Source organism: Phaeoacremonium minimum, assembly GCF_000392275.1.
Source record: "Phaeoacremonium minimum UCRPA7 unplaced genomic scaffold PA7_03_scaffold_68, whole genome shotgun sequence".
NCBI classification, from domain to species: Eukaryota; Fungi; Ascomycota; class Sordariomycetes; order Togniniales; family Togniniaceae; genus Phaeoacremonium; species Phaeoacremonium minimum.
Genome location: NW_006920975.1, coordinates 10673 through 35661, shown reverse-complemented (window position 1 = coordinate 35661; position 24989 = coordinate 10673). Strand labels below are relative to the sequence as shown.

Here is a 24989-nt window from a genome sequence, read left to right as displayed (position 1 = left end):
GGGTTTGCAACCTGTGACACTTTCGCTAACTCTATTCTTAGTCTTGGTAGATTGTAATATAGTAGTATATTTTAGCCTATAAATATTGCTAGTATAGAATATATAGTTATCATCTTGGTATGTTATAAGCTTATCTTTATGTCGATATATAGTATATATAGTACTATACCTAGAACGCTGTAATATAGTATATAGTATAGTACTAGTATATAATTATAGAGGCTAATAATACTCTAATATATATAATTTAGATTTAGCTTCCTAGTTCTTATAGATGATACTTATAATATACAAATCCTTAATAATAAATTTATATTCTTATTTTCTTATAGATATCTAAGATCCTGGTATACTATATCCATTTAATAGGCCTAAATCAAAGACTAACAATAGCAAATACTTATTTTAACATAATTGACTAGAGAAGGCAATATAATTTTACTAGTTTCGTTTAGAGCTATTAGTATTCAAAAGCTACTTCTGAGTTTTATACGTATATAAAGGGTAATAAAATAAGCAAAGCCTTATAGGAGTAGATAAAGATATCTATACGTCTTAGCTAAGTATTAGTATATTTGTATATTAGAATCGAGTGTAGAAGAAATATATCTCATTAGACGACAAATATTCCGATACGGTCTAGAGTATAGTAGAACCATATATCACTATCAGGGGAGTTAGGATATAGTAGAGAAGGAAAAAGATACAAGTACCTAAGCATGGCTTCTCTCAAGTCAACGATACCAGGATAATAGCCCCCAAGTACACAATATACCCGTCAAAGGCCTCCATATTCATCTTAGCAGCTCATCTTACATACTTATCGTCACAAGATATTGGAGTCATGAGCCTGACTACTTTGGGAAAAGAGTTACTAGCTATGAGTTACCTAACTCAAAGCTAGAATATGCCTACAAAGTCAAGTAACCGTAAAACCTAATCTTGGCTCAGGTTAAAGCAGCAGGCAGCTCAGGTCCAAAGACGGAAATGGAATTTGGAGCGATGCATTTTCGTCGCAGACTCTGCTGGGAAGTCGCTGCTCTAGATAGTGTCTAACAGATAGATGTGGTAACCTGATGACGCCCACTGTGTCCTCAACAAGGAGGTTGCTGCAGAACTCGAGAATGAGCCCCTCCTGAATCATAGCTGCAACGGTTCCGTCCGGTCGTACCGAGGTAGCGTAGGCAAGCTCTCTCAAGCTGAGTGTCCGAAAAGCACAGAGAACCCATCTCAGGGCAGTTGCGACAATCTCTTTCCGGTAATTTTGTGTGCTGCCACCCACGGCACTGTCATAAACATCGTTATACGCCGTGTACAGGAGTTCTTCTCCAATCGACTCAGAAGCTTCTAGAGCTAAAAGCTTCGGTTCGATATCTTCCTCGAGACGGATTCTTTTCGATTTGATTTCGTGAAGAAACAAGTTCATTTGTAGTTTTACCCACATGAACCTAAAATTTCACAAGTGAGCTTCAGTCCACGAAAGACGCCGAGAAAAAGACTACTAACATTCCACTTGCTCGATCCAAGAGTGCTTTCTTGAATCGACTAGCTTGATCGTCCGTCATCCCACTACCAACTCGCCTTTTTGGTATTTCGATATCAATGAATCTCTCGATGTCACCTGCATTTTGCGATTCAATTGTGACTATGGATGGACTGGGGAAGTATTCATCGACCTTGACTTGGAAACGGCTCGAGAAAACCAGCTTTACGTTTGGCTGTGAGTCTGTAGCATTGCGGAGGCGCTGCAGCAGGAAGTCGTAGTCTGAACACTCGTCTAAAGCATCAACTACAATCGTAAAATGAACTGCTGCGTCTACTGCAAAAATGTCTTGGAGAAGCTCTACACATTCGTCGCCGGATAAACCTAATCCTGCGAGGACATGCCGAGGGTCTCGGTTAAAGCGCTTCCTGACACCTTGATAGATTATTTTGCCATCGATCGAGACTGCGGCCTGTGCCAAGAGACTTCGAAGAATATTTTCATAATTATTTCGAGTTGTTGATTTCTCATCTGTGCCGGAGTCAATCGTCAGCTTACGATTCTCGCCGCCAAGTCTCTCAGAGCATGAGCCTTGGTACCCACCACCTTTGTCCACCTTATTGGAGCAATAAAAGAAGGCAACATTTCCATCCGGTGATCGGATCAAGCTGTCTATGAGAATCGAGGTCAGAGAACTCTTTCCAGTTCCAACACCTCCTCTGAGCCAGAGACATTGGTTATCTTCTGTCCAGTCCCGCCACCTTCTAACCATTGGGTCAACAAGATACCAGTTACCAGAATGGAAATGGCGTTCTCCGAGTTTCTGTCGCACGTCGCGGTGATCACGTTCTACAAGTATAGGAGTGATCCAGCTGGTTACCTCTGCTACTTCATCTCGCTCAGCAGCAGCTTTCTGGATAAGATTATTGATGTCATCTTCTTGTCTCTTCAGGAGTTCCCTAATACTTAGGAGACTCGCTATCTGTAACTTTTCCCCGAGAAACTGTAGTGATCGACGCGTGTCGTTATCTAAAGATAAGAGGGAGGCTGGCATGTCTGCCCATGCTGTGGAGCCAAGAACGTTCTTCCCCAGTCGCCGCAGACTCGACTTGGTGAAGTACTCGAGAGAAAGAGCGTAGTATTCCAAGATCTTTACGTAAAGATCCATCAACGATCTTTTGTAAAGATGTTACGTCTCTTGAAAACCTAAGAACGCGGCCCTCGGCCATTTGGTAGCTGAATGTCAACTTTGTAACCGTTTCGAGGCCGGAGATACAGGCTTTGTGCTCCTTAAACTCGTTCATCATAAGGGGTATGAGAGCAGTAACAGTAGACCATGGTATTGAGATATAGGGCGGCGAATACGCCATCCCAATCGAGATGAGGCTGGCAGACCTGTCTGTTAGATTGAGGATGCCCTCGACTGTATCCCGAACGCTCTGTTGCTGACCGAACCACTGGAATCTCCATTGTTTGTTGGAAGTCTTGGCCCTTTGAGCCTTGACAACTTTACCCATTTGCTCCTGCAGGTCGATATTCTGCGGAAGGCCGGCGTCGTCTTTTACCGCCGCCTCGTAGTGTTCGATCAGATCCGGGTGCTCTTTGCGTAATTTGTCGTATGCTTCTTGCCATAGCATCAGTCGCTCAGTTCCCGGTGACGTAAATTCTGGTGCGACAGTGGATAACTGGATATTCGATGCTGCAGCGTTGGGATTATCCGACTCTCTTTCGATACCGCGTTCATTACTGCTTTCTACCCCAGGAGAGCTATGCAGTTGAGTTGTTGTGGTCAATGTGCTTAACTCATCTGTGCCGTTGTCCCTAAGTACATCATAGTTTGGACTTGGACTTGGGCTTCTTCTATGTCGCCAGTCTCGGAAGCGGGCCCGAAGTCCTGGCCGGGTGCCTTCCATTTGAAATGAGTTGTCTCGTCAGTTGATTGCTTTGCATGAGTTTCTATGAAAGGTCGAGGTGCTGTCCCATTTAGACTTCCACCGAGAATGAAAGGAAGCCTCAGGTTTGTCTGGGCACCGTTCTCGTGCGTCTGACAAGGTCATCATTTGGCGTGGCAATAGTTCGAACAATTGCCAATGAAACCTACTTGCATAACATCCTGTACCCCTTCGCCAGCCACAAACCCCGCATTTCTACGCTCATACGTTTCTCAACCAATATTGAAGCTCTTCACATCCTGTTTGCTCGATTAGATAGCTTTTTAGATAAGGATTATTGTGATATTAGTTAAATGTAATTTAGTTTAATGTGAGGGGCTGCTTCATATGCCAAGACTTACTCCCAAGATATATGCCTTACCGAAATGCAAACTTCAACCCATCACGTTTCACAGCAGTCGTACTAGCCAGCTATCAAGATGCTACCCCAAAACCGGTCTTGGACAGAAAACGACATGGAAAATACTTATCTAGATGTGATAAATAAGAGCCTATCTGTACGAAAAGTGGCTGAGAAGTATGGAATTCCGAGACAGACCCTGTTAGATCGCCTCAATAGCATACCTTCTCGAAAAGACACCACATACCTACATCAACACCTATCTTCTGATGTAGAAAATAAACTGGTATAAGAAAATAGTAGAAAAACAATACATTCTATATTCATTTCGACTATACTATAAGCAGAAAGGCTGTTCAGATGACACATTATGCTTAGGCGTATTTTTACACAAGGCTGATGTCACTCATAGAACGACGACATGAGGTTGTGCTAAAGGGAGTCTTTGCCAATTGCGAGAGCTCAAGGTTTGGACCCTCGGAAGCCTCACCGCTACGCTGAACACGCGTGTGATTCAGGTCCCTGGGCGGCGCCTGGCGGGATTTCCGTATTAGGAATCGAGCTCTCCAACCCCACTGCACGGGCCCTGTGCAGCGCAAACGGGGAGGCTGATCCAAATCACCGCCAGCCAGGTCGACAGTCCACCTCGTCCGTTGAGCTGAAGGCTGTCGAGATATTGGATTTATCTACTGAAAACATACCAGAGTTTGGTTCTCTTGTGTGACTAGAAATAAGGAACATTGTGCATTTGCCTTGATACAGCAGCGCACCACTCCGAGCTTCACTGCCTTATCAGGGAGCTCTGGGTAGCTTGCAATCGCCAATTGACATCATCCCTGGTCGATCACCCCTCTGCTCCACCACATCAGCTTGTCCCCGGACTCAAGTCAACCAAAGGCAAACCCCATACAACCAAAGCTATCAGCTGAACTGAGCCAGCTGCATTGAAGGATACGCCTCGCTCAGCCTCCAGGATTCAAAAGAGCCTCAATCATCATCCTTCAGCTTTGCGACGGCCCGCCAATTGACATCCATAGCCTGCAGCGTTCTCACCGCGATACGGCGGCTTCCGAGACAAGATGTTGAGATGGTGAGCTCAGCCCGCGTCTCACGCAGCTTACCACCTTCGTGAAGTTCCAAGAACATTGCTGACATGCGAGCCCATCAGGTACCAGGCCAAGCTGCTCAAGCGGCCGTTGCTCACGCAGGCCGTGACCACGGCTGTTCTCTTTGCTACCGGCGACATCACCGCTCAGCAGCTGGTTGAGAAGAAGGGCATCGAGAAGCATGAGCTGGCACGGACGGCCCGCATGGCCCTCTACGGTGGAAGTGAGTGAACTCAGACCTCCGTCGCCCCCGTCCTCACACCGCCCGCTTCAACGCTCCCTTACGATGCTAACCTCCACCGATAGCGGTGTTCGGCCCGGCCGCGACGACCTGGTTCGGTTTCCTGCAGCGCAACGTGAACCTGCGCTCGCCCAACGGCACGATCCTGGCGCGCGTGGCCTGCGACCAGGGTCTGTTCGCCCCGACCTTCATCGGCATCTTCCTCGGCAGCATGGCCGTCTTGGAGGGCACCTCGCCGCGGGAGAAGCTCGAGAAGAACTACAAGTCCGCCCTGACGACCAACTACCTGATCTGGCCGTTCGTGCAGATGATCAACTTCAAGTTCGTCCCGCTGCACCATCGCGTCCTCGTCGTCAACGTCGTCAGCATCGGCTGGAACTGCTATTTGAGCTATCTCAACAGCTCCAAGTAGCAGTAGCCTGACTGGCTGGAACCTGTTCAGCGAGGTGTTAGGAACTGTTCCTTTCTGTATGTATGAGGCCATTAGGATGTTGATACATCGCATTTCCCGGGGGAAGTGCCTTATAGAGTCGGCGAGAAGTATGTGAGGCGGCGTTTGGGGAACCTCTTCACCATCGTACTTGGCACATTCGAGATCTTTCATAGACTTGCATTCGGAATTTGATATTCACACACACACACACACAAAATGACAAACTTGATCAACAGCAGGGTGTTCGAGAATTCTCTACTGCCCAGCATGTGACCGAGAATGCACTGCTTTTTCGCCTTTGATTACGCTAGTTCTCATGACCCATCCGTAAAACATTGTATCCCAGGAAGACCTTTCGGCCATTGAACAACAGAACCTGACGCCCTGTAAGCCAATCTTTTGAGACCCAAACATATCTACTTGAGAAACCAGAAGCCGCCAACACGACCACGCGCTCTAGGTGGGTGAAGATCCGATGCGCGGACGTAGCCTGTGGGAACTTCAGGCCCCTAAGCCTTGTCCTCGACAGCCTCGCCGATGACAGCTGGTGCTACAATCTCCTTGCCGCTCAGTTTCTCAAGACCTTCGCCGCCCTGAATACGATCGTTAGCTCAGTCACAAGTAATACCGTTCGATAGAGAGATACGTACATAACTGACAAGTGGTGAGATCTCCACGCCGGACTTCGGGTTTTCACTCGTCACAACGGCACCGGCAGCCTGCAGCCACCTCTTGCCCTGGGTCATGATGTCGCTCTTGCTCGTGTCCGGGTCATCCTCGCCGGTACCTGGGGCGTTCTTCAGCGGCGAGAACTCGTCCTCGCGGCGGACCTCCATGCACGCAAACTTGCTGAGCTCCAGCATGGGGAAGACGTCAAACACGAACTGCTCCAGCTTGATGCCGTTGGGCTTCTCGGGCTTGACCGTCTCGCCGCTCTCGAGGTCGGCGTACGGGATCTTCTTGCGGGCGACGTGGTGCGGCAGCTGGTGCGCCCAGACGGGGATGCTCTCGAGGAAGCGGAAGCTGTAGTAGTGGTTGACGATGTTGGCGGCGCGGAACTTGAGCACGCCCGGCTGCTTGGGGTCCTGCGCCTCGGCCGTCGCCTTGTCGATCTCGCTGTACTCGACCACGTCGGGCCGCCCGTTCTTGAGCAGGATCAGCCCCACGGACTCGGTGGCGCTGCGCTTGCGCACGACCTTGGTCGCGATGTCGACGTCCTTGGAGGCGGCGAAGCCCGTGAAGACGGGGTCTGCCACCTTCACGAGGCAGTTGTCGACGCAGTAGGCGTGGATGTGCTGGATGCCCCGTTTCCTCATGTCCTCGAAGACGGGAGATGTGACGATGGCCTGGTAGATACCTCCGTTTCCGTCTGGGGCCACGGCAACCTTGCCCTTGCTCTCGAGTAGGATCTTTCCCTCGTTGGAGATGCAAGGCAAGACACCTTGCTCGAAAATTATGACATTCGCTGGGTCTAGACCAAAGTATTTGTGCTCGGCGAAGTATGCCTCCGTAGGGCCACGGGTTGGCCCGCTGGTCATGACATACCAGGGCACGGCAACCTTTGTGTCTGCAGACAGTCCAGCCCTCTTGTGTGCAAGCTCCTGTAGCTTGAAGATCCGTTCCGCCTGCAGCTGGAACAAGGATTTCCTCGAGGGTAGGCCGATGTCATAGCAGCCCTTTGGTGCAGAGCTACCGAGCCTCGTGCCCTGGCCGCCTGCCATCAGCACGACGGCCACCTTGTTCTGCCCGATCAGGTCGAGGCCGGACTCGTACCATTTCTGGATGTCGGCCGGGTCGGAGTCGAGGATGCTAGCTGAGGCGGACTCGGGGAGGGGCTCGAGGGCGGCGGCCTTTTCGTCTTGTGGTGGGGGATGGAGGGCCTTCTCGGCCAGCTCGTTGATTCGCACGGGATCGAAGCCGGACAGTTGCCCGAATAGAGTGGCCTGCTCGGTCGAGCTGAGGGAATCGTAGAATGTGAAGACGTGGCCCTGGCCAGCCTTTGTGTACTTCTCCTTCAGAGCTGCCACCTCCTCGGACGACGGTGGCCTTGGCGGGGCATCGTTGCTCTGGCCGAGGTTGAGAGCCTTCTTGATGGTATCCATGATGCTGCTTTCTCCTTGGTGTATGGTTTCGTAGTAGAATAAGCAGGTCGTGGTTAAGAATGCAAAGCTCGTCTCAAGCGTCAAAGAAGGACAGAAAGCTTGCTTTTGTACATGCGCGATGTACGCAAGGTACAATGGAGAAACCGGGTCTGTCCCAAATATAGAACCCGAGCAACTGAGGCAGCTTGCTTTTCAAGGCACTTCACGTTAGCTGCCCCGCCAACTCGACTGACTTGACTACTGGGAATACGCAGCCCCGCCACGTTGAGCGCAGCACCAGCAAGTACCTGGGAGGCCAGCAGCAACCACGCAGGAAACGACGTCAACGGGGTCCTGGACAGCCCTGCAAAGCCACCTCCTATTTGCTCGCTAGCGTTTTAGGGCGCACATTAGCGGCCCCATTGGCGACTCTCCCGGCAGCTTGCAGCTCGGGCCTGAGGCTGTCTCACCCCAGCAACTACCAACAAATGGAGCTCTCGGGCGGCAATTCGTGTGAGCAAGCATCTTTCTACTGTAGGACGGGGCAATACGAGATTGAAAACCTTCGAGTGCCGGATTGATCACGAATGCTAGAACGAAAGAGAAGAAAAAAAGAAAGAACATTCCAGCTTCCGCCTCGAAATTGCCAGGTTTGCATAACCTATTTCACGTGGGTCAATTTGAGTGCTTGAGCACTTAGCTGAAGCGAGGATTGACGGTAGTTCTCCAGGTTTGAAGGTTGGTGGCGTTATTGCCCACTGGACGTCTCTTCAGCTGCGACATGAGGCTGTACTTCGCCTCCCATCAATCTCGAGCATCCATCAGCCATTTTCAAAAATTCTACACAAGCTTGCTATCGGCGTTTCGACGCCGTGACTTACAACTACAGCAATTGACAAGTGACAATTCTTCATGAGCCTTACAGATTCCTGACATAAGTCCAACCTCCAATGGCACCCGCTGCGGCAGCAAATGAGTCGCCACCATCGCCCAAGGCCACCTTCGAAGGCCGCCTCAAGCTGCAAGACTTCATCTTCAAAGGTGCCTCGACAGAGGCTAGCTCAGGTGCCGCCATGCTTCGGCGAAGTCCCCGGATCTCCACGCCGAAGTCTACAATTCTAGGCTCGCCAACGCCGTCGCCCACACCCCAACGCACCGCTAGCATCACAGGTTCTGCGCGGAAGCGCAAAGCTGCCACAGCACCTCCATCAGTCTCGGCAACACCCAGCTCGCCGTCCTCGCTCAACAAGCTCTCCTCCCCCTCGCCGAGCAAGAAGCGCAAACGGCCCAAGGCCTCGGGGTACGCCCCGCCCTCGACATACGCGCACCTGCCGCTGCTCCCCGACGCCATCGCGCCGAACCTGCTGGTGCTCTTCGTGGGGCTCAACCCGGGCATCCAGACGGCGGTGCAGGGCCACGCGTACGCGCACCCCTCGAACCTGTTCTGGAAGCTCATGTTCTCGTCCGGCGTGCTGCCCGAGCCCGTGCACTACTCGGAGGACCGCACGCTGCCCGCGCGCTTCCGCCTCGGCCTCACTAACATCGTGGCGCGGCCGAGCCGCAACGGCGCCGAGCTGAGCAAGGCCGAGATGGACGAGGGCGTCGCCGTGCTCGAGGCGAAGGCGCGCCGCTGGCGGCCCGAGGCCGTGTGCATTGTGGGCAAGAGCATCTGGGAGAGCGTGTGGCGCGTCCGCCATGGGAGGGCGGTCGGCAAGCATGAGTTCCGGTATGGCTGGCAGGACGCGGGGGAGAACATGGGCCGCCTCGGCGCGGCGGGCGTGAGCGAGGAGGAGAAGGAAGATGGTGTCGAGTATGCGCCGGATTGGAAGGGCGCGAGGGTGTTTGTGGCGTCTAGCACGAGCGGGCTGGCGGCGACGCTGTCGCCCGCTGAGAAGGAGAAGATATGGAGGGAGTTGGGCTCTTGGGTTGAGGAGAGGAGAGCGGAGTTGCAGAAGACCAGCTCAGCTGATGCATAGGGGACGGACGGTCTTGAGCTCGAACCCGTTTGAGAGAACAACATCGAGATTAAACCGTGTGCTTCACATTCATATCACTTCATGGCTACGAGGAACGACATCAACAGCATCTTTTAGGCAGAGCATAGCGAATTGCTTTAAGACACATTACAAGGCTCACGATATGATCCTGTGCAACTCAATATGTGTCTCTGACGACATACACTATCTACTATCTAGAACTCGTAAAAAGGTCCCCTGTCTGCTTTTGTTCCGACAGGACCTGAATGGTATAACTCCCTAAACGCCTGAACGAAGTGGTAGGAACTTCTTTCCCAAGGTATGATACAGCCCACGGCGTCAATAAAAACTCATCATCAGAACATTACAGTCACTACGTCGATCGGAAGACGCTTAGCAAATAAGCACCATAGCAGCAGCCGCTGCAACAACTGGCCACCAGCCAGCGTGCTGGAGGACGCCAGACGCTCCGCTGTCGGGGCTCTCTGTGCCGCCTGACGAGGTCGTGCCGTTGGCCAGGGTGCCGTTGATGAGGATCGTGTCAGTGCCGTTGACCTTGGCGACGGTGACGAGCGACCTGTTGAGCGAGTCGTAGCTGCCGTTGCCAATGACGCTGTCCACGTACGTCTGGTTGTTGTTGTCCTCACAGCCGCACTCCTCGTACTGGTCGCAGCCGCAGATGACGGGCTTGGACTCGTTCCTGTTCGAGCTCCTGTTGTGGTAGCCCCACGGGTGCGCGTAGGGGTAGAGGTAGGCGCCGTGCAGCCACAGGCCGGGCCAGAAGGCGATAGCGGCGCCCGCGAAGACGAAGGGGAGCGGAGACAGGCCGCCCGGCGTCGCCCTGCCGGACCGGTATGGGGACGCTGCTCCTCCGCCGTAGTATGAGCCGCCGCCGTATGCAGGTCTTGCTCCGCTGCCTGTGGTTGTTGAGCCACCCGAGTTAGAGCCTGACGATCCACGTCCTCTGTGCGAGATGTTAGTCTATCTGATACCAAGTGATTATGCACAATTCACAAAGGAGACCCATACGAGCTGCTGCCACTTCCACTGCTTCCACTGCTCCCACTTGACCCGCCACGACCTCTGTCCCAAGCGTCTCAGTATTCCATCATACACACAACCCTCCATCCTTGCCGTGTACATGCGCAGTGCCCCTCGCAACCTGCATGACGAACTCGGAAATGGGGAAAGAAAACAAAAACAGGACATGGACTTACGAGCCACTGGATCCGGACGATCCACCAGAAGAACCTGAAGAGCCCGAGCCAGAGGAGCCACCACTGCTGCCACCAGACGAGCCGCCGGACGAGCCTCCAGAGCTGCCACCGCCTCTACCACCACCTCCGCCGCCGCCTCTGCGCTTCCACAGGTCTCCAAAGTCTGTGTCGCGCTCGCGGTGTTGCGATCGCGGCTGGTAGAGCGCGACGTCTGCTTTGTCGGGGACGGCAACGCCCTGGGCGGCCGCGATGAACAGCGCGAGTATCGATATGGGCTTCATGCTGCTACTGTGCTGTCGATTCTGGAAGGAACAATGCGCCGCTATGCTTTGCTGTCAATGACGGTCGTTTGGATGTTTGAAAAAAAGGAACAAGCGAGATGTCTTGGGGTGCAGGGCCAAGTAGCTTAGCAACTTTTGGGCTCGACTTGGGTGTTGCGCTGGGTAGGGTGAATGACGAGGAGATTTCTTATAGGAGGGAGCGTGTTTGAGGTGGCGGGATCTGAGGAGCGGCGTAGCATGGCGCAGTTCGATTAGCACTGTACCTAGGTATAATAGGTAGGAGAGCAGAAACAAAGGAAGACAAAGGTGTGGTGCGCCAAGACCATCTATGACATGCCCACGGATGCGCTGTGTGCCAACGCTTTTCTGGTTCCAGCTTCGGCCGATTGGGCCCTTTCTTTCAACCAACAGACGCCAGTCATCAACACTACGTCAATGGTGCTTGGCTCCCGCAAACCGGAATGAACGTGACAAGTATGATGGTTTCATATTACATATTACTCATTGAAGACAAAGAGACCAGTTTCCGTTTGCAATTGCAATTGCCTTTGCCTACTTGAAGGACAAAGAAGACTGCTGCTGAATCATGGTGAGGGGATCCGATGTCCGATATCCGAGTTTCCTGGAAGCTCTAACTGTCGCAGTTATCGGGCGGGCGACTCCACAGGGGACCCTCGGGCTGCCTTAACTCTATTACTCTAATTACTCTATTTCGCTGTTAGTGACGTCTAGCCACATGCTATGCACAGCCCGCCGGCCTATCGACCGAGCTAGCCCATCTTGGGTAAATCACTGGAAAAAGAGGGCATGCGAACCTGCAGAGGCCCTCCGTCATCCGGATGGCCCAATGTCTGATAGGATAGAGCATACTTACATGTTGTATTGTACGGCACATTTCAGTGGTTCAGAGAGAGTAAGGGTGTCAGGACCGGGGTAATACTGTACCTAAGCTCTAAGGTACGACAATAACTGGAATTATCATGACATGACATGACATGACAGAAGAAAGTCGCCTCTCCAGGCTGGATCGTCCCCCTCTACCCCGGATTGTGAGGTCACTGTTCATGGGCGGTGCAGCCCCTAACACCTCAGTACTCCGTAAAACGGACTAATCGCCCCGGGCCTCTGGCTCTTGGTTCATCGGGCCTGTGAGCCTGACAATCAGCCTACATAGCTGGAGTCCACCGCCAGGAACATCACCACCCGATTACACATTGCGCCATACCGCATCTCCTCATTTGCTGCCTGCCTCGGCGGGGTCTGTCCGCATATCACATCGTATCAGGCGTATCGCATTCAGCAGGTAAGCTGCATCTCAGAGGCCTACCACGGGAAATTAACCGCCGGTCGAACCGCCATCTCAAACGAGACAGACCGTCAGGACGGACGCCGACGGACGTACTCGCTTGTTGGTTACTCAGCCAGTCAGCCCAGCCCAGCAAAGACCCAGGATAGGTATTCAAATTTCACTATCACACGCACCACCTAACCTACCATCGGCCGTGGTCGCAGATGGGCTTATTGTGAACCGTTCCCTCCCCACCAATGGCAGACCCAGGCGCCGACGACCACAGTCTGCTCCAGCGCCTGAACGCCCTCAAAGCCACCAGTGTAACGCTAGACAGGTCTTCAAAGTAAATACTGCTTCCCCCCCTTTTCTCAGTCTGGCAGGTGCGAAGCGAAGCTGTGCATCTGAGATAGGCAGAATCTCCTTTGGCGACAGGTTGCTTACTTCTCAACCGCAAAAGTGCGCTCGATGTCTCGACTACGTGCATAGCAGAGCCGCCCGCCCCGCCGTCGCGGGAGGACGCCCTCTCGGCCCGGCTCAAAGACCTCCGGAACCGGCAGCCCCGGGGTGGGAGCCCTGCCGCCACGCCGAGTCCGCCGTCCCTGGGCCGGGAGCGCAGCGCGGACCCGCCTCCTCCCTATGCGGAAGGAGATGCTGCCGCACTGCCTCCCCGAGGACAGTCCACCCTCGCAAAAGCGGCTGCTTCGGTGCCACCTAGCCCGCAGGCAGGAGGCGGGGACGAGCTCGACGAGCTGCTGGGGGCCGGCGGTCCGCAGTCACTGGACGACCTCCTCGAAGGCTTGGACGTCGACGACGACGACCAATGGCTGCCGAGTCATAGCGACGATGGCGACCCCGGCGACGAGTCGGCGAGGGTGGAAGAGCTCCTTGCGAAGCTGCAGGACGACCCCCCTTTCCAGATCATCAAGGCCGAGAGCCGGGAGTGGCAGAAGGGCGATGCGGACGAGGGCGCGGCTGATGACTCCGAGGGCGAGGCTATGAAGCGGGAGATTGACGACGTCATTGCCAAAGCCCTGGACGAGGTGTATTTGGATGAGACTATGCCTCCCGAGGAGAAGTCTGATGAGCAGTCAGATCCCGGGGCAGATAAGCAACTTAAGCGTGACGTTGATATCGCGTTGCCCTCGGCCCCTACGAAACTACGAGACGAGAGCGAAGAAGACATCTCATCAGAAGAGGAGACCAGCACGGACGAGGACAGCTCAAGTGATGACAGTTCCGATGATGGTGGTGAGAGGGCGGCGAAACGGAAGCAAAAGGGCAAGAAGAAGAAGAGGGCCAAACTCAAGCTCCCAGATGCGCCGACAAGAATATGGGACCCTGCGGCCTCCGCAGAGAAGAATTTTGACACTGACATAGCGAGACGGATGGCGTTCCTCAAGCGGCTGGAAGGCCGCCTGGACGGAACGCTAGAGATGCCTTCCGCTCCAACCTTCAAACCAGAAGACAAGCCCGGGAAAGGTGTTCCTTGACGCATAAATCTTTCCAGAGTAGTTACCAGATTTATTCGATACCCAAGTCATTAACACCGGAATTTTCTACAATTGTATAAGTCACTGCCAGAGCACCACAGTTGCAATAGCTTGTCCACGATGCATCATATTCGGCTAAGGTGAAAAGAATCCTGGAACTCCATTGATGGGGATATCAAACTGTGTACCTTTTGCAACGGCCGCACCAGACCAACGAGACATGAATGCCGAGCAAGATTAAAGAAATGCCTATGAAGCAGCACAAGTGCCACTACCTGAAGTGAAACCGGAGCCCTGTGTACCACGTTTCGTTCCTCATTCGTCATTGTTGCATATCCTCAGTCTGCCCGCCCAATGGGGCATTCCTATACCCTTGCACTGCAATCTGCCCTATCATTACCAGCCCACCTACACCCACCATATCTACGAATGTTCACCTCCATTTGTGCTAGTGTTCGTGGCTTGCTTCGCGCGCCCGGTGATGTCCTGCCATGTAGCACCAAATCGTCTGCCGGTGCTGGCCAGCAAGCCCTCCTCCTCATCGGCCTCGGCTTCCTCGTCAAACTCACTCAGGTTTAGTCTTGGAGTTCTGAACAGAGCAGTCAAGAAGACGATTAGAAACACGGCGAGGAATGCGAACTGTGCCCAGAATATGATGGCCCCAAAGACCGGCCAGTTGAATGTCATTCTGTTCAGGAATGTCGACATGACCGACGGGGTGCAGACAGTGTTAGCTGCAGCCTTGTCCTCTACCTCTGAGCATGGCTTAATCAAGTCCGAGTGCTTGCTGCAGTCTGGCTGATCGCCAGGGTGGCGAGGTGGGTTATCGCAGAATGTCTGAGTGCCGTAGATAGAGTACTGCGGCGCAACGATAGCTGCGATCGCATAGTTGATGCCAAGAATGATCAATGCCAGCATAACAGTAGCGATGAGCAGCGCCTGTGGTGCAGTCCGGCCCTTTTTGATCTGGAAGATCCGGACCCATAGGAATCGGATGCCAATGGTGGCCAGGCCAGAGATGGAGCTGCTGAAGAAGAACAGGATCAGAAGCGCCATGAGGACGTAATCCACAGGGAATGCCTTCGCTGACTTCACAAAGATCCAGTTGATTGGTTGGAAGACGTTGATATGTCCCAAGATGTAACCACAATGCTGTTTGCAAATAGAGTTGGCCGCTTTATCAATACCGGTAATGAGCATCGATACCCAGACAAGGATAGCGATCAGTAGTAGCAAGATTCCCCCAATCAGCTTTAGAGGGCGGAACACAGCTTGAACCTTTAGCCATGCTCGGAAAATGGCACTGTGACCCTCTCCACGAGCTTCGGCGGCCAGACGTTCGCGGCGGACCAGAGTTCGCTCCTCGCGCATGAGGGCCTCCAACTCGCGACGGTCCTTCTGGGGCATGCCTTCCGGACGACCGGCATTGCGCATCTCAAGCTGTCGCTGGCGTTCTCGGTTGCTCTCGAGTGCCGTGGCAGTGGTCTCGCCGAGCTGCGGTGCCGAAATAGAGGGGGCTGACTTGATGAAGGAGACTGGTAGGAGGGCTAGTCCAGCACCGGTGTAGAGAATGTAGAGAAGGGTGCCGAGAGTAACCAGCAGTCCCAGCCCGAATGTCAGAGCCTTTTCGCCCTTATTCTCGGCAAGAAGCTTCTTGAAGTAGTCAAGGTCAAGGTGCTTTCCCTTGCTGTCGCCTGCGGCGGGTACGAAGAAACCCACCAAGAACAGAATCAGAACTAGGACGATGAAGACGATGGTGTATTTGAAAGCGCCCCAAAGTCTGCTTCCAAAGCTCCTGGTACCTTCCTCCTCCTCAACCTCATCATATTCCTCGTACCAGAAGTAAGCGAATGGAATAATGAGAAGGCAAAGCAGCGCATCGAAGCTGTATAGCGAGTAGTAGACGATCTTGAGGGTCAAGAGAATATTGCTGACACGTTCGGGTGTCGCCCAATCCTTCTTCGCACCGTAGGTCGTCGAGGTCGTCGATGAGACCAGAGCAATGTCAACAGGCAGCAGGAAGACAGTTGCCAAAAGCGCAGTCAGACTGACGATTGCGACAGTACTGACGATGGCGGATCGCTCGCGGGCAGTTTGCCAAGTGAAGGTGGTGAGAATGGCGGCTATCAGAGCGAGAGCCACTGCAACCGCGTAGGCAACCCAGATCAGACTGGTCTGAACATATCCGGCGGCTGCCATGTTGAAATGGCGGAACCCAAAGAAAGGACCTTGTAGTATCTGATGATTGCAGCCCTTGAAGTTTAATATTAACCCTTTGTTGCAGGCAAGCTCGTGTCGTGTTGTGTCTTGTTGCCGTCTGGCTTAGGACAAGAGAGGGGAGGTGTTTGGCGCAGGAATGTGACGGGAGCTGTGGGAGCTTCATAACCGTGAGGTCATAGCTGCTGCATAGGTACGTTAGCGCACCGTTTGGTCTGAGGTGGGGTCAGCTTACATAACTCCGCAATTACCGTCCCGTAGACGCCTCCTTAAATCTCAGGTGTGCATCCACAGCCAAATTTTAGAACGCCGCGTCGTTCTCAAATATATTAACTCAAATGCGGTATTGACATACTGAGAGAGCGCAATACTTTTGTGTTGAAAATCGCAATTAGAAGAGTGTTATTTGGTCTTCTCTCTAGTATATATGAAGTCGACAGATGAGCAGAAGCCAGGCTTCAATCTCTTGAACAACAATGATGAAGGACAGACTCCATTCCACCTGAATATCCATTCCATCGCAGAATACCTTATTCCTAACAAAGACTTCTGTTATCATACACTTACTAGGACACCCATCCACTTTATTTCAAGCGTTCTAACTTTCTGATGTGTCCTTGTTGTCTATACACTGGCCCGTCGGCCCATCAAAAGGCTACTCAGACCTCATGTAAACAGAGACTATCATCAACAATCCCAGTTTATACAACTTGCTCAAGTATTGCAATACAAATGAGAGCCACGACGACAATCATTGTCGGACTTGCGCTGTTGCTACCAGCTTCGACAACATCAGAAGGTACAGTCCCCTGAGATGACGAGGTAGGCAGCGGTGAGACACCTGATGGTTCTGATCCAGATGAAGGTGAACTTCCAGGACTGTTAATATGTGTGGAAATAAAACCGCTGCTTGTGATCTCGGGGCTAGGAGGTGCCGTAGCGGTTGTACTGATTGCTGAAGGAGTCACAGCCTGGATGAAAATAAAGCCACCAGGACATTGACTACATATTTGCGGGCGATAGACAGGCTGATCTATTCCTTCAGGGGGTGTCCACGGCGCCGGCTTATATACGGTTTGCCCGCTACATGACGTGTCGTGACAGGTGACGGGCTGATAAGCCCATCCGCCGGGGCAGCTGCACGGCTCACGGATGAAGACATCTCCTTCTAGAATTGAGCTCCCATTACAGACTTCAAAAATGTAATTGATAGAGCAGTAATTGCTAACGCATTCCGGGTTGGCGGATTGTGGACAGAGCGGGCAGTATACTGTTGTCGAGGTAAACACATCAACAGTAACAGAGCCGCTGACAGTTTGAGTGGTTGTGATCAGGAAAGTTTCAGTGATATTAGTGGTAGGCAATCCAAGAGGTCCTGTTGTAGTGGTTCCAGGGCCGGATCCGCCACCGAGTATGTCCCTGTTGGTGTAAACGGTTAATAAAATGTTGTTAGGGATGGCGGACTGGCGACGCAGGCGAGTCATGTCGCGTAGACCGCCACAGAATTGTCCTGAGTTTCCGGGACAGGGAGTATCGCATTGGTTCACTGGTACAATGGAGGTTTCGTTACTATTAACTGCGTCTCCGCAATAACAGTTCCTAGAAAACAGTTAGTCGTTCCGCAGAATACCATGCCCGACTTCAAGAATAATACATACGTGTTATAGACGCCGCTGTACAGCTTGCCACCACACAAAGAAGTGCAAGCATCAATACTCATATCTCCGCTAGATAGAGCCAGATCGAACGTGGGATAATTTGCAGAAGAGCCAACACATCCAAAGAAATCAAACGAGCCTATAGAGGATGGGAAACCCTCTACAGGCGTAGTCGCCGTTGTCAAGGGTGAAGAACTCGTAGAGCTTAGGCTTCCGATCGTACGAGATATCGACTCGGTGTTGGTGTTGGTCAGCGACTCAACATATGGGATGCTGGATATGATGAGAGTGCTGCTAATAATAGACGGCGTCTCCAGCGACGATAGAGGGTGACTCGGCTTAGTAGATGATAATAGTAGGCTACTAACGACAGTCTGAATCGGTGAGGATGTCTGGTGAAGGCTAGATGTGGCGGATGACAGGGAAGTCCCCTCATTTCCAGAAGAGGCTATGGTGGATGAATCCGTCTCACTAGGTGATGAGGTGATAGTCCAACTAGTTAGAGTGGCGGCGGTTGAAGCTGTCATAGTCTGAACATCAGATGAGGTTGTCGGTAAAGAGATACTGTCGAAGTTTGAGGAAACAGTTGTAGAGAATGAAGAAATCGTAGGTGATGTAAATGACACTGAAACAATACCGGACTGAGTGCTGGAGATACTGGTTGTGTTGCTGCTCGGATCTGCAACTAATAGAGCAAGGTTTGAGATCACGAGAGGAATGCCAACATCTGCACATATCTCGCGAATATTCATGGCAGGATATTCGTCCAAAATAATGCTGTCCGTCACAATTGTGGTTGTTCCAGTGTTGTACTCTACCGAACTTTCGTAAACCGTCGTCCCATCCAAACTGATGATGAGCTGACAGGTTTCATCCGCCCGCTTCAATCGTGGTGGAGAAGTATTCATAGTTGTAATGTCGAGAGATAGTGCACCCCTCTTTCCCACAGAGTCATTTTCTATCGAGACTATGACAGACATTTCCGCCGTGCTGGTGGGACTGGGAGTCATAAGACTATTTGATTGGTATTAGCAGGAAATATTTCAGATGGCTCGATCATACGCACACGGCAGCAGCTCCATTAACAGTGGTTGTTGTTGCGCCTTGAAGGGTTGCCGATGCAACATCAACTGATACTGTGGTGTGATAAGACGTACTTGATGAGACACTCGTGGTGGTTTGCACCGGAGTACTTGTTATAATTGTATTTTGGCTGGAAGATGGTCTGATACTAGAAGTGGTCGAGTCGACTTCCGGTGATGATGTGCTACTGACGCTTGTCTCCGTCTGTGTGCTAGATGTATCGATTACACTACTCGAGGTTGTCAACATGGAGCTTGACGTTGAGCTTGACGATGAGCTAGTGGTTGGAGATGGCGTGGGAGTTATAGTGACGACTTGAGGGTCGGCCAAAAGGACAATATCGTAAGCTACCAGACTCAAGACTTTGGTGGAACAGACCTCCATAAATGTGAAACCAGGAATTCCTGATATGGTCATAGCAGCCGACAAAAGAGAAAAGTCCCCGTCGCTCGAGCTGATGCTAGGAGAAAGTACAGTTTTGCCGGCAACTTGGATGGTAAGCTTACATCCACTCGCAGTTTGGCCGCTCGGGATTGAAATGCTCATCGACAAAACTACTGCCAGTCCAGGGATACTCTCAGTTGTACCACCAGATGTTTCCATCATGTATGAGCTTTGGTATTGGGAAAGTAGACCACTAAATGCAGACCCGCATTAGTATTTCGGTGCTAAAACGCAACAATTGCTTTAACATACATCGCAGGCTCCCCGTTTACGGTTGTCGGTTGTGCACCCCAGTAGCTCGCAGTATCTGCCGGAACTACTACTGAGTATGTGGTGCCATAGATAGTTGTCGTAGGCCATGGTTCCTGGGAGGTCGTCGAATCTGCATCAGCATACAAGTAGAGTGAACCAAGCCCTTCAAGGACAGACCGTATGAGGAAAGCATATGCGAGTCTCATTTTGCTATCCGATGTCAAAATAGAATTGGAAGGGACTATGAGCAATTCTGGGATTCGATGGGAATTTAGGGAAGCCGAACGTACAAGATGTTCTAGATAAACCGCACTGAACCATGATCAAATAACGTAAATCCATTTCCAGCTGAGTGTCATCAGTAGTGACCTTTTCCTAACTATCGCACTACGGTGCCAATATCATCATCGAATGTTCTCGGCGCCTCATATCGTATGTCTTCTCAAAACTCTAAATATCCATCCCTAGACTGCTAGGAGGTGATATCGAATACATCACAATCTTTACGACCTTCAAAGTTCTCCTACATTTGGATCTAACGTGCTTTGGTCGCATTCTTACAGTAGCGTCGCTTCAGTTGTCTCCTCCAGTGCTAGATCAAGAGCATTGATCTCAGACCGTCCAATCTAGACTGTAAACAAAGACACTAGGCGAATGGTAATTGTTGCAAACGTCACTTGGGCGTGAACATGGATGTCATGAGATCTTAGGGAGAAGTATGTTTCAGGAAGCTAATTAAATATCCCAAATATGTTCACCCAGTCGATCTCCCTCAGAGCAAAGGGTTGATAATAGCCAGCAAGGTTGACAAAAACCCCACAGCCAAGACGCCAGCAGCTTACGGTCACGAAATGAAAAGATGGCTGGAGAGAAGACAAGCAACGCTGGCCTAGTTGATAATATTAAGATATGCTTATGATGCAAAAAGACAGCAATGAGACCATCGAGACTCATTCGTAATCATGGACGAATCTGATAAGGCATAACTCTCTGGAGCAAGAAACGTGCAACGCCGTATTCATCGCACCAAACGACGCACTGTTGTTCTTGTCAGTAAGTTAGTCTATGCGTCTGGCCCGGGTAAGCGGCACGGCCATGATCAGACAATTGTACAAGTCCGGCTGAATAACTGAGGCGGTTGTATATCGGAGAAATTAAGGTTTCACCGGTCGTTGTGTGAGAGCGGGACCCGTAGTTGACACTCCCGAGGATGAAAATAGGGGTCCACAAGCATATTTGCTCCAGAAAAGCACATGTCTGTACCTTGAAAGCACGTGAGTCTAGGGTGTTATTCGCGTATCATGGTCCACCAACATGTCTCACTTTGCACTTTCAGCATGCCTAGCTGATACCCGGAGACTAAGTACTCATCGACATGAACAACTCATGATTCAGGGAAATCAAGTCCTCTGCATCATTTTGTCAGTCAAAAACAGAACGGTCCACAATATATGATTGCACAGCAGCCAGTCAAGCACTTGTTGGCCGGCCTGACCGGGAATGTATTCCGCATACGCGAAACCTTGTACATTCTTCGCATTTCTGCGCAGTCTAGTGCTGCTAGTTCCGGCCGAAAGAAGCAGATTCGCCTAGCCAATTGTCGAGCTATCATAATAGGTATAGCTACTTGAGTTCGTGTTTGCTAGCTCTACGAGAAAGGCCGCCGATTTCAACCTCCTTCCAGGATGACACAAGCGCAAAAGGCACAGTTAGACTATCTCATTGGCTACTTTCTCTCGGTGGTGACTGTCAGACTCAGGAAACTTGATCGATCGAAAGTGCGGAATGACTGCGCCGCTATTAGCAACTAATAAGGTCTCTGAAGGCAAATGATTTACTTGGTAAAATCACTGAGCAGCCAGAAATACCTTGAGTGCAACAAAGCTTTACACTATTTGAATGGCCCCGGACATGAGCAGTAGTTCTCATACAGCTTTAGAACACCTGCTCTTTGGCATGTTATTCCTTCAGTATATCAACAATTTCTGTCCACGGCGAGTATTTCATGGCGAATGTGAGGATAGTGATAGTAGATGAGGTATATTGCTTGGAAATTCAAACAAGGCCTTATGTCAGTAGATGGGCAAGCAAGCCGCTTCCGTAGTAGAGAAGTAAGGAGAAAAGCGTCACTATAGATTGATATCTATCTCACTATATAACAATTAACCTGCAGGGATCAATAGGGGTCTCTATAGGGGTCGAAATGTAGCAATCTGGTGGCGCCGTAGTAGTAGGTGGACCAGGAGATCCACTACACACTGACACCTTATCCCTAAAACTCGTGATATGGGCGAACGGTAATTCCACAAAATAGACCACTATTTATCTAGGCAATTCTATATACAATACTCAGTTGAAATTGAGTATCTGACGAAGACAGGTGACAGAGGGCTGTCACGAAGATTGACCATTTATATTAGGCATTACTGGGTAAACATGGGGGTTTTCAGGTGCTGGACAGTGATTGCTCTATTGAACAGTGACCTGAGGCTTTTTCCTAGATACTTTTTTGAACATCTTACGGAAGTAATCTGGACATAGCAAGCCGACGAGTCCAAGTAAAATTGGAGGGATTCCAACTCCAAGACCGACGCCGATTGCTATCTTGTCGCTTTCTGACAGTCCGCCTGAACTCGATGTTCCAGAACTACCCCCTTTAGAAGATGAAGGCGATGAAGTTGTCGAAGTCTGTGTTGCTAAAGTGGATATACTTTGTCAGCCATAAGGTTTGCAATGCTTTTATCATAATGCAGTACCACCTGTGGGCTGTACAACGAAAGTGTGTAACTTGGAACTCAGAAAAGGCACACGCACCCAAGCCAGATGATCCATTGAAGGAAGAGCTATCAGTGGTGCTGCTATCCGTGCCATCAACAGTACTTGTCGCTAACACGAGGATTTCCGTAGCTGTCGGGCCGCTTGAAAAACTAAGGTAGTAATTTGAATCCTGTGCTTCCGTCTTACGAGTATAAGTAACACAATATGGCGAGGCATCATCCGTGCTGTAATGTCATTTGATTAACAAACGCAGAAGAAACGAATTTTGACTTTAGTCGTCGGGAATCAACGCATACCATTGTGTTATCTCAGAGTAAACACAATTTGCCGAGGCCACACCTCCGCAATAAGGAACACCATTAGTCTGACAGTATGAAGGCTTTTTACAGATACTGGCCGCATCGCAGCAGCCAAATGCATTTTCGGGTCCTAGGCTCACAGTTGAAGAAGTAGGACATGTTATCGGAGAATCTATGGGGTTCGGAGCTTGTGTTAGTGGAGTTCAGTAGTGAGATATATTGGGAAAACGCTATTATCGTTATCTCACTTGGATTTCCACTGACGAAACCGGCGGTCTCGAAAGCCCCTCGTGCCTGTAATGTTATCGTAGGGGTCGTGAGAGGTAGAACATGAGCGCCATAGCCCAGTCTGAGAATACAGAGCCAAGAGACTAGATGGCGGATGATATGCATAGCTACTAGCTGTGAGTGACATTAGATACTTGGCAAGCATGAAGACGAGGCTTGTCTGAAGTCTAACGAGCTGCATTATATTTCTTGGCATTTGAAGGGGATTTGTTTTTGCCTATCTCTTCGCGTCTTTGATGTGCATTAACTCGTAACCTACTAAGGCTGAGCTGAAAAGCCATGCATCCGGTTTTGGTGTGGTGTCGTTCTTAACCCCTTGAGAAAACCTGGTGTCTGAACTTTCAATTGGTTTCTCAGAATGACTATTGAGGCGAGATCCTCGGTGGCGCTCCAGCCGAAGAAAATCGTTCCAATAGTTTAGATATCATCTTTAGTCTAATTTATTCCTCTGCCAGATTACGCTTAATAGACTCCTAACTCAATCACTATCAGCCGTCCGCGCGTTTCATTCAAAGTGTCCAAGAAGCATATAAATATACGAAAAAAGAAAGGGTATTTCATTTGCTTATCTTCAATGCTCCTGCGTTAGTCATTAGAAGTTGACGCCGCATATCAAGTCTGCCTGTCTTGATGTATTTAGATCAACCAACAAGCAGACCAGTGCCTTTCACTTACTTTCTTTAACACTTAAATGCCTTGTCATATAAATATCAGAGAACTCCTATAACTCAAGATGTCCGAGTTGCCATGCCTTTCATGCTTGCCTCATGTACAAACGACCAAGCATCTGCTCGATGTATTGCAGGAAGAGAGAAAACTAGTTCCCGTAGCGGTGAATTGGTCCTCAAATGCATAAGATATAATGGCGCACCTAGCCCCGGCGTCTACCATTCCGGTCGAGCTATCTTCTATCTATGTGTATTTACTAGTCGTTTAGAAAATGTGTACAGCTTTGTAGTCACCGTTGATAATAAAATCCATCAGCCCATACACATAACATGACCCAACGAGAGTATATGACGAGTCTGTGCCAGGAATAGGCCGCAAGATAAATGGGATTCGGGTTCCTCGTACCATGACGATCACATCACGATCAAAGATTGGGGTCGGTGGTGCTAAGCCTACAAAGCCGGTCCGTGTGACGATGAAACGGATGCCATGAGTGGCTTCCCTGATCATATCATACATGACTAGGGCGTTGATCATATCGAACCTCTTGTCTGATATCTCAGATTCCTCTATTCTCTTATACAGTTGACTGCGCCTGACCTCGATGTCTGCGCTTTGACGACCATTAGCATATACGCCGTCATCGTCCAGGCAGTACTTCTGAAAATGGGTGCTCATATCGCGCAGTCCGTCGGACGAGAGAATCATGCCCATAATCGAGCTTGGCGTTCCGGTATATTCGGAAAAGGAGACGAGAGTGGCCCAGAAAGCGGTTTCAGCACCGGCTTTCGGGTGAAGTCCGAACGGATATCCCGCCGGATTTCGATACTTTTCGTACAGCTGCCTACACTCCTTGACATATCTGGCAACGGCATCAAAACTCGTTTCACATTCTGGATCAAAGACCTTACGCGGCGGGAAGTCCGGCGCCTCCTTAGCAGCTTGGATCGTATCAATGACCAGACCTTCAACATTGAGACTGAAACCCTCGCCAGTTTTTACGACCGTTATGGGAGCTGCATTCGGGTCTGATATTAGTGTGGAGGCAAGTCGCTGACGGAAATAATGTTTGAGCCAAGGTAATTGCGGGTTTCTGCTTTCTTGCCGTAGATCTGGCGCCCACGATGGTAGCAAGTCGCATGTGGGCATCTGGAATCCCATCAAAGGGAGGTCCTCGCGCTCCCACGCTCCAGCATCGCACAAAGCGTCCAGAATCCCACGAGAGAGCAACTCGGCTGCGAACTCCCGGAAAACGTGCAATATGGGCTTGGTATAGTCTGGCAAGATACCACCAAATGGTGAACCATCTGGCTGTAGGCTGAGGAGTGCAAACACGCGGTCGTGGTCAAGACTGCACTTCTGCCCACGCAACATCAACGAGAGGCACGATACTGAGTTGGGGGAGCAGGG

General features: G+C 50.8%; 6 protein-coding genes across 6 annotated transcripts; 3 read left to right on the top strand and 3 right to left on the bottom strand.

The window, feature by feature from the left end:
• Positions 1-4854: 4854 nt before the first annotated feature.
• On the top strand, positions 4855-5534 carry UCRPA7_1263 (putative integral membrane mpv17 pmp22 protein; the record flags this gene model as incomplete). Its single annotated transcript, XM_007913847.1, has 3 exons — positions 4855-4865; positions 4944-5104; positions 5188-5534. The coding sequence occupies 3 exons, from the start codon at positions 4855-4857 to the stop codon at positions 5532-5534; spliced, it is 519 nt and encodes a 172-aa protein (XP_007912038.1).
• A 530-nt stretch (positions 5535-6064) lies between these two features.
• UCRPA7_1262 (putative udp-n-acetylglucosamine pyrophosphorylase protein) lies at positions 6065-7657 on the bottom strand (the record flags this gene model as incomplete). Its single annotated transcript, XM_007913843.1, has 2 exons — positions 6065-6148; positions 6206-7657. The coding sequence occupies 2 exons, from the start codon at positions 7655-7657 to the stop codon at positions 6065-6067; spliced, it is 1536 nt and encodes a 511-aa protein (XP_007912034.1).
• A 929-nt stretch (positions 7658-8586) lies between these two features.
• UCRPA7_1261 (putative g u mismatch-specific uracil dna glycosylase protein) lies at positions 8587-9612 on the top strand (the record flags this gene model as incomplete). Its single annotated transcript, XM_007913842.1, has 1 exon — positions 8587-9612. One exon carries the CDS (start codon positions 8587-8589, stop codon positions 9610-9612), a length of 1026 nt encoding a protein of 341 aa, XP_007912033.1.
• Positions 9613-10005: 393 nt separating this feature from the next.
• UCRPA7_1260 (putative conserved glycine-rich protein) lies at positions 10006-11110 on the bottom strand (the record flags this gene model as incomplete). The annotated part of the gene is made up of 2 exons (XM_007913844.1): positions 10006-10576; positions 10830-11110. The coding sequence occupies 2 exons, from the start codon at positions 11108-11110 to the stop codon at positions 10006-10008; spliced, it is 852 nt and encodes a 283-aa protein (XP_007912035.1).
• Positions 11111-12655: 1545 nt separating this feature from the next.
• UCRPA7_1259 (putative zinc fyve domain containing protein) lies at positions 12656-13891 on the top strand (the record flags this gene model as incomplete). Its single annotated transcript, XM_007913845.1, has 2 exons — positions 12656-12744; positions 12859-13891. 2 exons carry the CDS (start codon positions 12656-12658, stop codon positions 13889-13891), a joined length of 1122 nt encoding a protein of 373 aa, XP_007912036.1.
• Positions 13892-14314: 423 nt separating this feature from the next.
• UCRPA7_1258 (putative lysosomal cobalamin transporter protein) lies at positions 14315-16090 on the bottom strand (the record flags this gene model as incomplete). Its single annotated transcript, XM_007913846.1, has 1 exon — positions 14315-16090. One exon carries the CDS (start codon positions 16088-16090, stop codon positions 14315-14317), a length of 1776 nt encoding a protein of 591 aa, XP_007912037.1.
• Positions 16091-24989: the final 8899 nt, after the last annotated feature.